Genomic DNA, 15,451 nt, shown 5'->3' with positions numbered 1-15,451 from the left:
ATGCTGCCAGTATTCTCTCTGCTGACCAACTGTGATTTCCAAAGGGGCTGTGTAGAAGTTCCTTAGAGGACAGAGGGAATCAATATGCCCTGCAAGCTGAGTGGTCAGTGGGTGGCCAAATTGCCTAGCAGGGACATTGATTTATGAGAGAAAATAAGTATTTCTTTCATTTATGACTACTATATCCAGACATGGCTAACTCTCCCAAATTATGTTCTTCATTCTGCCTTTCTTTCTAACAAACTACCCAAACTACATATAAAAGCTACAGAAGAAGAAGAAGAAGAAGAACGCAATTATTTTAAAATTTAGTGTGGCGGATCAGTTTTGTATATAAATTCAACGTAAAATTGTTCTCTTATTTCTGAGCCATTTTAGCGTTTTATGGCAGTTAATTAATTTTTTCCCCATGTGAAATGAATTATGTGAGCTTTTTGGAGAGAGGGGGAAGTTTTTCTATTGTGGTTTTACAAGGTTGGCATTCGGGCTTAGAGTTAGTGATAAAATGTTTAGTCAATATCTCTAAAAAGCTGGAAAATTATTTAAAATAATAATTTCTCGTTTTTCTACTTTTCGACAATTTGTTTAAGGCGTTCACATCACACGTAATTGTATAAAAAAATAAAAATAAAATAAATAAATAGAATCTCATTTTTTTTTTTTTGCGGCGGTGGGACGGGTGCGGGGTGCGGGGTGCGGAGAGTAATTAATCTACAAATTTACCAAAAATAAAAACTGACTCAGTCTAAAGAAGATCTCTTCTCTAACTAATAATGAAACAGATACTGCACTCTGATGTTATAAGCTTGAAGACCGGACAAAAAGAAAACAAGAATTAAGTATCAGGATGTTTTGGTCGGAAGAATATTTATGTTAACTTATATTTGTTTTCGTAGTCGAAATCAGAACGCGTTTTTTGGTTGGAATAAAAGAAAAGGTCAGAGAGAGAGAGAGAGAGAGAGAGAGAGAGAGAGAGAGAGAGAGAGAGAGAGAGAGAGTTATTTTGTAACGTTAATTCTGATTGGTTGGATTGTCAGCAATTAGACTAATCAAATGAGTTTTTGTGTTATTATCTCACATATCAAACTCAAAATGGCTTCTCCTTGTCAAGTTTAACTACAATTGCCTATCAGCTGGACTTATTTTATCATTATGTATTTCCCCGTAGGATGGCCGAAATACTTGAAATTACCACCGGACAACTCAACATGTCCGTTCTTCATTTCTAGCAGCTGTGATCGCATGCTTTTTGCTGTACTCTCAAAAAGCACGCTAAGTATTTGGTATTGCCGGGTAAGTGCAAAGAAAAGTGCATTTCTTCAGCCCTTTTATTGTTTGTTTATCTTTTCTTTTTTTTTTTTCTTCACCACCCTTTACTGTTTTCGTTCTGAAAACATTAGTCTAATTTTAATTCTGGTACATAATATATACACTCAAAAAAAGTAGAAAAAAGATTGAACAAAAATGTCTTAGAAATGAATTACAAACATAAACAAAAATGAACAATATTGAATTTGATTTAACAAATATGTTGGAAAAAACTGTCTCTGTTCTTTTCTTTAATAGGTTTGAACGCTTTTAAACAGTAAAATTATTTTTTTGTCTTCGTTGCAAAAATGAAGACATTTTTATTATAGAATCACTCCCACTTTGCCAAAATCGTTCTCCAAGCACTCGGAAAAGCACTCGAGCGGAGATCAAGTGATTCTGTTACCAAAATAAAAGCGGATGATAGTAAATATACCAAATTTTAACCGGTTTTAAGTCGAAGGAAAACAATTAAATTGTTATCCTGTCGTTTATTGTATATCTGGAAAAACTGTAACCCTGAAGAAAAACAAAACAAAACAAAACCTTGTGGGATTGTTTACAAACTGTCTCTTCTTGCTGCTACTTACACGCACAATCACATGCTCTCCTTCCACTGTCACTAGGGCTATTCCAATTCTCTATCTATTTAATTACTTATACCTTAATGCTGACAAATATAATTTTGAATTTTGATAAATGAACGTGACATAATTAAAAACAATGTATACATCAAATAAATAAGTTTGAAAAAAAAAAAGAAAAAGAAAAAAACAATTAGCAACCTTAAATCTATATTGGCACATTTTCTTTCTTTTTCTTTTGCAGATGTAAACAACTAGATTTCATTCTCATGTGGTTCTGTTTTGATGTTTATCACCCCCACCCCGCCAACTCTAAGATCTGAGACGTGGATTATCTTGAACTTTTTAGCTTTAAAATGATTGCCATCATTGAAACATCATTATCGGAACCAAATTAGTTTTAGCTTTATAACAGTTTGGTTCAGTTAATGAATTACTCAACAAATCCCTAATGATCATATTGTATATTTGGTCAATGTCATTAAATTAATAACTGAGCCAAATTGTTATATTGAGTGTGGTTCTGAAACTTTCTTACCAGTATTTTGATTTAATTTTCAATTTTTGAACAATTATCGAGACTCCCCAGTTGTTCGTTTCATGTCTGCCAATTTTTGTTGTTTAGTGGCATTTAGTTTGAAACAGAAGCACTAAACTTTAGTGCTTCTTCTTCTTCTGTTTCAAACTAAATAAACGCTTTAAAATAAGTCAAAACACAAAATTAATTAGTAGAAGATTAACGTATCTTAATTTTGGTAACATTTATTTGTTATATATTTGTTTTTTTGACAACTTTTTTCGTTTTACTGTTTATACTGCAAAATGCTCTAATTTGGTTAAGATAATATTATTTCAATGACTCTTGAAGCTGAAAAAATTCAAGATAACCGACATTTCTTTTTACAATTGGAGTTTATTACCAAATGTTAAGAAATAAACTGCAACATCTAAAATAAAAAAAATTTTTTTTTTCGTCGTATTTAGAATGTAAGTTTGCTTTGGAAATCTTACTTACGCCTCCTCTCCCCACGAGAGCAAAAAGAAATAATGTAGGTTTTCAGTGTCAGGATGAAAGGATTCAGCTCCCCGCTCCCAGTATCACTAAGTTTGAGACAAAAACATGTCTCCTTCTAGAAGGATTTTTTGGAGTTGGAGAATAGTTAAAAAAGCCAAAAAATAACAAAAAATCGTAATTTTTTTTTTTTTTTTAACTAAAAAAAAATCACATTTTATAACTAAGCGAGAAGTAGTGATTTTTGGTCGGTCATATTTTTAATCCAACATAAATAAGGAGGAGACAACTTAATTCGAAGTATAGAGATTAAATCTGAGATCAAATTCAGCCTTAAAATGAATACAATCGCTAAAATCGTAAACTTTTATTTTCTTAGTTTTAAAAAGACAAAACGCTTTTCGAATATGACATCTTTGTTCCGTAAGGAGTACTTACAGCATAAATATTTTTCTGTACTTTAAAATTTTTTTTAAATGATTGTAATTCTAAATAAGCACCACAAACTCCTCTCTCACTTTAAAGAGGAGAGGGGGCTTTGTTAAATAGGTTACTTAGAAACCCATTCTTAACATGGAAGGGAGGGGGTGGCTTTGTTAACTATTTTGTATCTTGCACGAGGAATTTTTCTGATCGAGGAGACGGTAAATGCACTTGGAATTATTTATTTGCTATATAATGTAAAAAACAAAACAAAAAAAAAAAAACTACAATTTAACAAATTAACCACTAGGCTATCGAAGCAAATGGAATGGCAAAGGGTGATCGCCGTCTCTTTAAGCGTGAAGAATCGTGAAACGTCATCACTTTGTGCGATGATAGCGAACTTGTCAACACTTCATTTTTTGTTTTTTCCTTTCATTGAGATTTTTTTCCATTTCCAAAACAAAATAACAGGAATTTGTTTGAAAGAAAAGTATTTCATTTGAATAATGAATTCTCAAATTGAGCGAAAGAATGACTAATTTTCATCCTAAAAAAAATAAGTAAAAAAAAGAAAGTTTTTTTAAAAGGCAATTGTTTATGTAATCAAAAACAAAAAAACAAAAAACAAAAACAAATAATCGTTGTTTATTTAACCGAAGGTCAACTTTTCAATTTTTACGCTTTGCTTAATAAATTGTTAAATCTAAATACAAAATAGTTTGTATTGTTTATACTCTCCCCATCCTAATATTAAGAATGGGTTTCTAAATAATAACGTTATTTCAGCCCGGTCCGTATTCTGCATGAGTACCAAAATTGTCGTTTGACGACTCGAGAGCAAATTGACCGATTGTCGTTTTACTAGACAAATTATCGGTTTCCAATGTTTTCTTTAAATTTTAGATGAAATTTTTGAATAAAATTCTAGTTAGTTTTTTTTTTTTTTTTTTTTTTTTTTTTTTTGTGGAATTTCTGGAAAATAGCGAATTTTGTGTTTTACAAAAATTGACACAAGTACACCGGAAGTATTTTTTGTTTTCATTTTCGGAGGAGACAATTGTAATTCGAAACAAGTTCACTATAAACGAAATAACAGTAAAGAAAACGTTACTTGTAGAAAGGTGGCACTTCTGCAGGACAGTGACATATTAGCAACAGAGACGAGTTATCGACCCTTGTTATTCGAAAGAGAAACGTCATCTAGCGGCCATTATGTGAACCTCTAGGAGTGTCAGAATTCGCCATGAAAAAAGGAGTGATTATGTACTAGTGTCAGAAATTTCGTGAAAACTATTGAATAATTCCATCCGCTATCTTTCGAAGCTTATAACTCCTCGAAAAATGTCATTCAAGCCCTAATTTTTTTTTCAATTAAAGGAGCAAGGACCAAGGTTTCATTAAAAAAAACACACACAAAAACAAACAACGTGGGTTTTTCTTTTTTTAAAAAAGGTTTTAAACTTCGGACTTTACAGGTAAATTTCTAAAAAACACTACTTTTTTTTGTTTTTAAATTTGAATATATTATTTATTGATCTTTTATCTTCAATTTGTGATATATAAAACTTTGGTACATAAATTAATTATTTACTTTTTAATAGACATTTGAAAATGAGCGGCGTGAATTTAAAAAAAACAACGTTTGTCTAAAATATTCGGTTTATTTGGAAAGAGCATAACATTTCACATTGACCATGAAAATATCGTAAAAATTGAATCAATAGAAAAATTTTGATAGATTTTTAAAGTTTAAAAATTGAAAAATACTGAACTCGTAACATTCAAGTAATGAAATTAATATTTAAAAATAAATATTTCTATTACTTTTTATACAACTTTAATAGTTTATTTTGGAAGTATAATCCCTAAAGAAAATAAACAACCCACCTTTAAAAGAGAAATTACGAGTTTTTTATATTTTATTTGCAGTTTCGTGTTAGGGGTGTCAAAAATTCCTACAAAAATTCTGATACACCTAGTGATTATGTAGACTTGCTATCTTTCGAAGCTTATAACAACATGAATAATGTAATTTAAACCATATTTTTTTTTAATGAAAGGAGCAAAGACCAAACTTTAAAATAAAAGAAAAAAAAAATACAATATTTTTTTAAAATCAGTTTTCTTTAAAAGATTTCACGAAATTCAACAAATTTTAACTTTATCCAAATATAATAAATATATATAAATTCAAAAAAATCACTTACCTATATAAAATACTAATCAATGGATGCTTCCATTCTTCATTCATGAGAATTTGTCCATATTTATATTTTATATTCCATGTATTTTTTAAATGAAAGAATTTTTTAAACAACTATTTGAAAAGACCGCCATTACGTAAGCATTAACTGGTGTTAGTGAAGCGGTATTTCTTCCTGTTTTGAAATACGGAGGGACAAAAGGACGTAAAATCGACACATATGCGTAAGCCGTGAAGCCTGTGCATGAAGAAATAGGTGTCATCGTAGCTAAAAAATAATCACATTTTACTTATGTTTTTACCTTTAAAAAAAAACAAAAACGCTCAACAAATTTTTTTTTTTTTTTTCTCAAAGAAATACATGAGTTTTTGATTTAATATGTTGTATTTCTTCTTTATAAAGTGAATTTTTTTTTTTAAATATCTAAACAAAAAAAACATTGAATGAAATAGAAAAAATTGTCATTCTCCAAAATTTTCTGGACAATATAACAAGATTATAAGGTTTCACTTAAAAAAAAAAAATTCAATGTGGTTTTTAAAAAAAGGTTTTAATCTTTGGACTTTACCGGTAAATTTGAAAGTAACTGTTCTTTTTTTGTTTTGTTTTAAATTAGCTTATTTTATTCATTGGTCTTTTATCTTCAATTTGTGATATATAAATTTGAGGTGAGAAAATTATTTTCATTTGAATTTCAAAAGGGCGGGGGTTGAATTAAAAAAAAAACAAACACTTGTCTAGAATATTATATTCGGTTTATTGGAAAGAGCATAAAATTTCACATTGAACCTGAAAATATCGTAAAAATTGAATGATTAGAAAAATTTTGACAGATTTTTAAAGTTTAATAATTGAAGTAAATTTAACTCGTAAAATTCAATTGATTTCATTACCTAAAAAACATGGCTGCATGAACGCACGCAGGCACTTTGTAAACACTGTTTTTAAAAAAAAATAATATTTCTATTATTTTTTAAACAACTGTAATAGTTTATTTTGGAAGTATATTCCATAGAGAAAATAAACAACCCACTTTCAAAAGAGAAATTAAGTTTTTTTTTTTAATATTTTATTCGCAGTTTTGTTCGGGGTGTCAAAAATTTCCAAAAAATTCTGACACACCTAGTGAACCTCAAATATAAGCAAGTGTTTATATATAATAATGAATAATACATGTATAATAACGAAATAACACAAAAATATCTGAAAATTGGAACATTTATTGTATAAATAATGTATCAAAATATAATTTTGATATATTAATGTTTTTTCAGTGAGTGATTCATAACTGAAAAATATGATAAAAACATGAAACATTTTTTTTGTTTTTACAGTAAGTTGTATAAAAATGTAGCAAAATATAGTTTAAAAACATGAAACCTTTCTAGAGGTGTAAGAATCTCTTTTTTTTTCTTTTTTTGTGCAGAAAGATTGTATAAAAATATAATTTTAGTTTGCACTTTTAGTAAAGGAAGAATTCTCTGTTCTTTGTCTGACAAGCAACATCCGCCGGCGGTTCTTGAAACTAAAATACACACATTCGCCTCATGTCACTGACATGCAGAAGTGCCGAAACATTTATTGAGTCAATTTAAAGGCCCTCTTGTAGTTTAGATAAACCAAAATATGAGGAAAATATTGGGACATATCTGGGGGATACACCGCCTGGAAGAATTTCATTTGATTGGCTATTGAAATTGACGTAATTATTGTAACAAAATTAAAAAAAAATTAAATTGTTAAGAAATTAAATTTTTGTTTAATTATTAATTAAAAAATATAATTATGTTCAATCTACATTTGTTGAAATTTGTGTGGCAGAGAAGGAAGTTGAGTCGGGTATTTCCTCGTATTTTATGTATCCGAGAATAATGCCGTTTGTAATTGTTTGTTTGTTTCAGTATTTAATAAAAAAAATATTCTATTTTCTAATATTTTTTTCAATTTAATTTTATTATGTTAATTTCAATATTGTTTCATTTTTATGTTAAAATTCTTTTACAATAATTATGTCAATTTCAATAGCCAATCAAATTGCATTCTTACATGCAGTGTAGCCCCAGTATTTTCCTCATATTTTGATCTATCTATACTTATGCTGTATAAGAGGACCTAATTAATTTTGATTTTTTGAATGCTCAAGTAAAATATAACATTAAGTTTATGGTATTTATTTGCTTCCCCTCGAAAGCAAAATGTGATACAAGGTCGTTTTTAATGTGGGGAAACCAGTTCCACAAAAAAAGGAGCATTCCGGCAGTTGCAAAAATACAAATTGCTTTAGTATCTTAGATATTTATCTAACTTTGTTTCAAGACATTGGCAAAATAAGACAAAAACAACTTAGTCTACCTTAAAATTCAATACAGCTTTTATTAGATCCTCAGTTGCAAAAAAACGAATGCCCATTTTTGTCTCTGTAAACAGAGCTGTTAACAACCTTGAGAAGTGATAGCCTTTGATCTTCAACAGGAACTAGTCGCTGGTTCATCTGTCTTGGAAGATATGAGTTTGCAGCCGTTGAAGGGATCGATATGATGTCTTCAGATGTAAAAAAGGTTGTCCTCACGCTAAGAGGATATTACAGAAGTTCATAATTAGTGTTCATATAGGAAAAATCCTTCGTATCAGGTTGGCAATTCAGGCCTATAAAAAAAACTCTAGTGGACTTAAATAATAATTAATGAGCCTAATTATTTAGGCTTGAAATAAAGTCTCAGAGACGAAAGTTGGAGGCTCCATTATGCCCCATGCGGAGGATGAGTTTCAAGACATCTTTCTTCCACTGCTGACTTGATGAAACTGAAAAAGGCATACAATACAAAAAACCCTGCTAAATCAAAACACTATGCGGTAAATAGAATCAATCGATTTGATTGGTGCAAAACAAATACAATGGGAGGCATAATGTAATTTTCAAATTTCTAACAAGTATAGAAGAGCTTCCCCTACATTGACTAAGGAAAATATTAAGTGTAGCATCAGAACAGATACTACACTTATGTATTTTTATAACTTTCCTTAAGAAAATATAAGTATTCCAATGTCAAATACAACAGTAAAATTATAATATTTTGGAATGTTTGCAGTTTTTTTGTTTTTAATTTTTTTAAATTTATTTTTCTTCAAATAACTTTATTTGAAAAAGTTGAAGTATGATCATTTTTATTTTGAAAAAGCTAAATTATATATAATTTTTACAAAACAGTTGCATCTTAGGCCATTAGAGTATAGTGATGGAAATTGGGTAAGAATAGAATATTTAAGAGGACGGCTCACCAAGAATTTGTTTACATTGGACTTTAATATGACCATGTTTTAATTAGCTGGAAAGCAGATTGGCAGAACAGTTCCATAGGTGGACAGTTATAAGAAAAAAAAACTTTGTTTAGATTTAGAAATGGGAGAAATTGTTGATGGTGGTTGTAGCTAGATGGGTGCTATTTGTGAAAGTTTGATTGAAGCTCTGACGAGCACTTGCTATGAAAATAATGATAGAGCAGAGCCATGCTTGCAAATTCTGAGGGAAAGATGTTAAATATTTTTTTTTCAATATAACAGATTATAGAAATATACTAATTAAAAAAAAAAGGAACTTTTCTTCTTTTTTTTTTTTTTTTTTAACAATATATTTTAATTGGGTTTGTAGATTAATACTCTCTGCTACCTTGCTACCAAAATTAGATTTTAGTCAATTACATGTGAACACTCTGAAAAAAGTAAACAATTATTTTAGAATTTAGGGTGGAGTATCAGTTTCTTGTATAAATTTAACATAGAATCCTCGTTTCTAGGCTGTCCTAGCCTTTTGGGGCAGTTAACCATTTAAAAAAATTTGTTTTATATATTAGTAGCAGGGATGCCCGGCGTTGCCCGGGTGTTTAGAGGTGTGTGTGTGGGGGGGGTTAAAAAAAACGATAAAAACAAAAAAGAAACAGGGTCACCCATGTGGTAAAAGAAAAGAGTTTTTGTATGTAGGTAGGATCGAACCCAAAACCTTGAGGTGAAGGTGGAAAAAAATCCTGACATGTTACCCGCTCGCCCACCACCACATAGTAACAGAAAAGTGTTTTAGTTTAACAATAAAAACCTAATTGACAGGTGCACGAATTTAATGATAATGAGGTCAAACATATTACGCAGTTAAATTTTGCTGCGAGGCAGTTATTTTTGTTTTCTTTTCCCCAACTTTGGCTGTTTGTTTTCCCCAAGATGTTGGGGAGGGGGGAAACCAGCTCAACATAAAAAATGGGTGTGTCCATTTGAAAAGCAATTGTCTGATATGACGGTTTTCACTGCATTGATCAAACCTTATTGCTTTTCTGGACAACTGGCACAAGTGCCAGGGCGCTGACTTTTCTACGAATTCAATTTCGCTTTTATATTAAAAAGATAAACGAACATGTGGCAAGTGAAAAAAATCTTGAAAATAGTGTGTAAAAGTTGCCCAAATTAAAGATAGACACGACCTCCCTTCGTAACTCGTAGATATAATTAAAAAAAAAAAATAAAATAAAAGTTTTAAGAATGAATGAGCACTCCGAGCGCCCCCCCCCCCGAAAAAAGCCTTTGCTAGACATACACAAAAAGTGCACACACACGCACACACTAACACACATTTTTCCTTTTATATATATATAGATTAGCAGGGGTTCCCGGCATTTCCTGGGTGTTTGGAGGTGTGTGTGTGTTGGAGGCGGGGGTAGATCAAAACAAAAATAATAAGCAAAGTAATAACCCTGTTTAAATATAAAAAAAACGAACAAAAAAGTTTTGGAAGGGAGGTAGGCTCGAACCCGAAGTCTTGAGGTTAATAGTCAGGTGACGTAGCATGACGCCACGAAGGCAGGAACTTGAGAATGGTCGAAAATAAGTGTTTAAAAACTCAAGTGATTGAACGTCAACGTATGGTTTTCTAGGTCAAATATCACGCCGTAGCAGTAGTAGAGAAAACAAATTCACAGCGAGAATTTTGTAAGATAAAAGTTGCTGAAATAAAAGATATTTACGACATCATTTCGTAAATATTCAATATTATAATCTAAGGAGTATATAAAAAGTTCTAAGATATAGTATGTGACGTTAGCAGGATTGGTTGATAGCTGCTATTGATTGTAGATCACAAGGAGTCTGATGTTACTGCTAGTTGATTGTTGTGATTTTTGATGCTGGGTTGTCTGGCAGGGATTCTAGGGACAAAGGCTGCTGGCAGTCATTATTTTGCTTGGCTGCAAGGATGGAGGACAGCGCTGCAAGTGCGTTGTTTGAAAAAGTATGTTTTTTTTTTTCTTCTTTTTTACAACCTGGTCAGTTAAAATGATTGGTGACACTTGGTTGGTTGGCAGAAATGATGTATGCAGAGAGACAAAATGGTATTCATCTCTTGTCACATGTGTTGAGTTGTTGAAAAACTCATGATTTTCTTAGTGCTGCGGAGCAATAAATCGATTATGACAAATGTATATTTTTCCATATATACTTATCTATATCTCTATATCTATTAGTGTGCATGCATATATATATATATATATGTGTGTGTGTCTCGGAAGTAGAGTGAAAAGCATCTTATTTCTCTTTTATTAATATTATTTTTTCCTTGTACACATTTTTGTGAATTATTCCATGGATTTCTGCCTTTGGATTATTATGGATCATCTTCTTCCAATTATGGGATTTCCTTGGATTTTACTTGTACAAATGGAAATTCTTTGAACTTTCTTGAAGTTTTACATTTGGATTTTACCGTCCACCAGACTATCCATTCATGTGTAATCACCTTTTTCTTTACCATATTCCCTCTGTTTAACTTATTTTGTTTTCAAGTAAGATCTTTGACTTATTTGTTGTTTCATCAAATACTTCTGCATGCAAAATCTGATCCCGCATTTTGCTAATTCCTACCCTCTGATGAGAAGGAGAGTATTTCTTTGAAACTCTGCGGATTAAGGACTATCCATTTATCTAGTGTTTCCTTTTCAGATTAAATATGTTTTTAACTCATTTCAAAGTGTTTTTTAACATATTTCATTAACTGTTTGCTCATATATATATATATATATATATATATATATATATATATATATATATATATATTCCTGTCTGTTTGTTTGTTCGCAATTTGATTAATATATACAAAACATGTCTTACATCTTTCATTTATATATAGTATGATACTTGGAAAAATATACCATTAAGAGATCACCTTATTTGCATATGACATTAAGAAAAATTGATTTTACTAAATAGCGGTATCTTAGTTAATGTTTTTATCGAGAGAATTATTTTAAGTATTCTATTTAAAATTGTTATTTAATAAATTTTAAACAACAATTATATTGATAATATATTTAATTTATTTTGGATTTAATATTTCCAACAGCGACCTTTTCTTAAAACTTTTTTTTTTATTTTAGAGTTAATTGCTCCTAGATGCTATCCATAAAAAAAAAAAAAAATGTTTACCAAATATCACTTGGTAATTCTAAGTTTCTAGCTGGAAAAATAATTCTGTGTAGATAGAAAAAATGTTTGGCTTTTATTGTTTTGTTTTTCTTGTTAAATATTAAAAAAAAAAAAACACTTACAAAAAATACTGAAAAGATTTCATTTGTTTGTTTTATTTTATTCCTTATGGCAATACAGAAATCGGTAAATTTTTACCACGTAATTCAGCGTCGTTTAATACCTAAAAAAATGATCTACTGCCACCCTCTAAATTCCACAATTTATGCTTTTTTCTTTTTTCACGTTAATTTCATTGATTACAAACTTAATTTTCTAATTAAAAAGGTAACTTTATATGACGTGACCCATAGGCGTTTAACCCCTATAAACATGGAGATCTACTTTTTTTCAGCCTAATACATTTAAACAGCCTTTATAAATATTATGAGAGAAGAAATTTTGAAAAAAAAAATAAATAAAATAACATGTTAGAAAAAGTATGTTTTTTTTATATATATACATTTAATGTAAAATGAGCACCCACTTTTAGGCCACCAAGCATTCAACGAGACATGTCACTTCTAGCATTTTTTTCAAGTTTGGCGATTGAGGGGGACAGCAAAATCTGACAAGTACTATTTGTTTTTTTTAAATTGGAAACATAAAATAACGATAAATTTAATTATTTTTTATGCCTCTACTTTCATCTAACAATTTATTAAACAAAACAAAGCCCAAAATATGACAAATTCAGTTTTTCTTTTTTTTGGGGTGGGGGTGGGGATTACATTAGAAACATAAAACGACAAATAAAATGACAAATCAAAAACAAACCGAAAAGCCCCCCCCCCTCCTAAAAAAGCAAATCTAAAATTTCCTTTATTTACAAAAAAAAAAAGTCAGTAAAAAAAGTGCCCTTACAAAAAATAAAGGTAAATGTGTAGTTTAGTGGCGTAAATTATTTGACAGACAAAAAAATTATAAAAACTATTTATTTTTATATAAAACATTATTAGACCCAAATAAAACAACAAAAAAAATTCATTGCTTTTTTTTTTTAATCATTTTTTATTAGACTAAATGTGAATGCCTTATACGTTTAAAATTTGGCCATTTTTAGGTTTGGCAGATTGTTTTTTTTTTTTTAAGGCCAAATTTGGCCTTTTTACGCTCTTTCATTAAAAAAAAATATGGTGGCCAAAAACATAATTCATGAAAGAGCTTAAATAGGCCAATCTGCCAAACCTTAGAAAGGCCAAATTTTAAAAGCAATATAGCAGGCTCAAATAATAAATAGAAATGATAAAAAAAATAATAAAAATGAAATTTTTTTTTTTCTGGTTTTATTTCAGCCTTTGGGTCTAACAATGTGTTTTATATAAAAATAGTTTTATATTTTTTTTGTCTGGCAAATAATTTATGCCGCTAAACTACACATTTACCAAAATAAAAAATAAACGCACACATTAATGTTTATAAACGTTATTTTTTAGGTTCACAAAATCGTGAGTTTTCTTAGGACAGTGATCCCTTCTGCCAAAATATCTGGTGGAAAGGGTATCAGATACTTCTTTTTGGGGGCGATTAAATTTACATGTTTTTATCCGTTCTTTTATTTTTGAAATTGTTGTGGGGGTATCCACGTTATCCATGATGAAAATGATTAGCATAGCAGGCGTGTTTCAAACGGAACTTCACATTAACCCAGGCAACGCCGGGTACTTATGCTAGTATATATATATATATATATATATATATATATATATATATATATATAATACTAGCTGGACACCCAGCATTGCCTGGTCGTACAATATGCTTAAACATGATATTTAATTCATGCAGATGGCATATGTATTATTATAGAATCAATCCTCTATTGAATATGATATATATTACGAGATATAATTTGCTCAAACGACTAATTCGCAAAAAAAAAAAAAAAAAATAAGTAAATGATAATAATGTCATTCATCAAATTCCGTCTGTTTGTTTGCAATATTATGTCAGCTGATATTTGAGCTTGACGATGAATGCCCTGGAAAAGTCACTTTTGATTAATGTTTAGTTTTAAAATATGCAAACAAAGAAATGATTTGCAGCGATTTTAAATAGTACCTCTTTTAGTACCTAAATTGAACTCATTAATAAGAAAAAATTAAAATAAAATGGTGAGGTACATATCGGCTTGAACCAGGATATCATATGATCGAATGCTCTATCACTGAGCTAAATCTCCAGATGTTAATAATTCTGTTTTTTAAGAAGTGATTGGCTAAGATTTTATTTTCCTTTGCCAGTGTAATGTAAAATATTCCCCTGTAAAAATTCTTTTTCATCTATAAGAAAGAAAGACTATTTTTAGGATTGGATTTTTCGATTTTCAGTATTATCGGATGAATTTCTGTACAAAACATATCTAAGAACACTGCCAGACATATAAATTAGCCTTGTGTGAAATTTGACAAAAGATGGGTTCTGAAACAGCTAAGCCTATGAGGAAGGAATTTTCACACACACACACACACACACACACACACACACACACACACACACACACACACACACACACACACACAGTGACTTTTATATACTAGCGGGGGTACCCAGCGTTGCCCGGATGTGGTGGTGTATGTGTGTGGGGGAGGGGGTAAATCAAAAAAATAATAAAATGGAAAATAAAGAATAAGTGAACGAAATAACCCTGTTTAAATGTTAAATTTTTTTTTTAAATTGGAAAAAACAAAAAAAAAACAAAAACGGCAAACATGATGGAAAATAAAAGATAAGCGCACATAAAAAAATTGCATGAACAATCCTGTTTAAATGTTAAAACTTAAAAAAATCAGAAAAACATGAATGTGATGGAAAAATAAAAAAGGTAAAATAAAGAATAAATGAGCGAAAAAATGGCATAAATAACCTTGTTTAAATATGAAAACTTAAAAAAAAAAAATGTTCAATATGTCAGTGCGAACATGAAGTCTTAAGACTTGATGCTGTCATTATAACCACTACTCTAGGATCGTGTGAGCCAAGTAACGTCCTTTTTTGTTTTTTTTCTATTTTTATCTAAGACAGTTCCATAGGTGTGCCGTTCTAAGAAAGAAACTTTGTTCTTGGAATCTACATTTAGGTTCAGGCACAGTGCAAAACAAAGGCATGTTTGTAATCCGCAAGTTGTTAGAGATGTTTCAGTCAGTTTGCATATATTTTAATTTTTGTTTCCAAATATTTCCAAGATCATGAAATTTAAACCATAAGTATTAAGACACACGTTAAGAAAGATTCCAAAATGTTGCAACCAACTGAGTATTTTAGGGAAAGGTTAGTTCTTGTAAAAGGACATGAAAATACATGAACCCACATTTTAATGTGTCTTAGAATGATTAAATGTGCCCATCAACTGAAAAACTATTGGACAGATTTTTTTATGCAATTTGGAACATAGTTAATTAAACTAGAATTCAGTT

At 30.0% G+C, this 15,451-nt stretch overlaps 1 protein-coding gene across 5 annotated transcripts in view; it reads left to right on the top strand.

Moving 5' to 3' along the window:
* The first annotated feature begins 1,065 nt into the window (after positions 1-1,065).
* LOC145296022 (guanine nucleotide exchange factor subunit RIC1-like) overlaps positions 1,066-15,451 on the top strand; it is a 317,949-nt gene continuing 303,563 nt past the window's right edge. For 4 of the 5 annotated variants that reach the window (XM_080142062.1, XM_080142061.1, XM_080142060.1 and 1 more), the window contains exon 1: positions 1,067-1,293. In XM_080142062.1, coding sequence (XP_079998188.1) covers positions 1,153-1,293 — 141 coding nt within the window. In that variant the 5' untranslated portion in view covers positions 1,067-1,152. Of the gene's footprint in view, positions 1,294-15,451 lie in introns of all 5 variants that reach the window. The other variant, XM_080142059.1, reaches the window with a different exon arrangement.

This window comes from Euprymna scolopes, chromosome 16 (assembly GCF_053919585.1).
Source record: "Euprymna scolopes isolate OS-2025 chromosome 16, ASM5391958v1, whole genome shotgun sequence".
Taxonomy (NCBI): domain Eukaryota; kingdom Metazoa; phylum Mollusca; class Cephalopoda; order Sepiida; family Sepiolidae; genus Euprymna; species Euprymna scolopes.
This window is presented reverse-complemented; position numbering and strand designations above follow the sequence as displayed.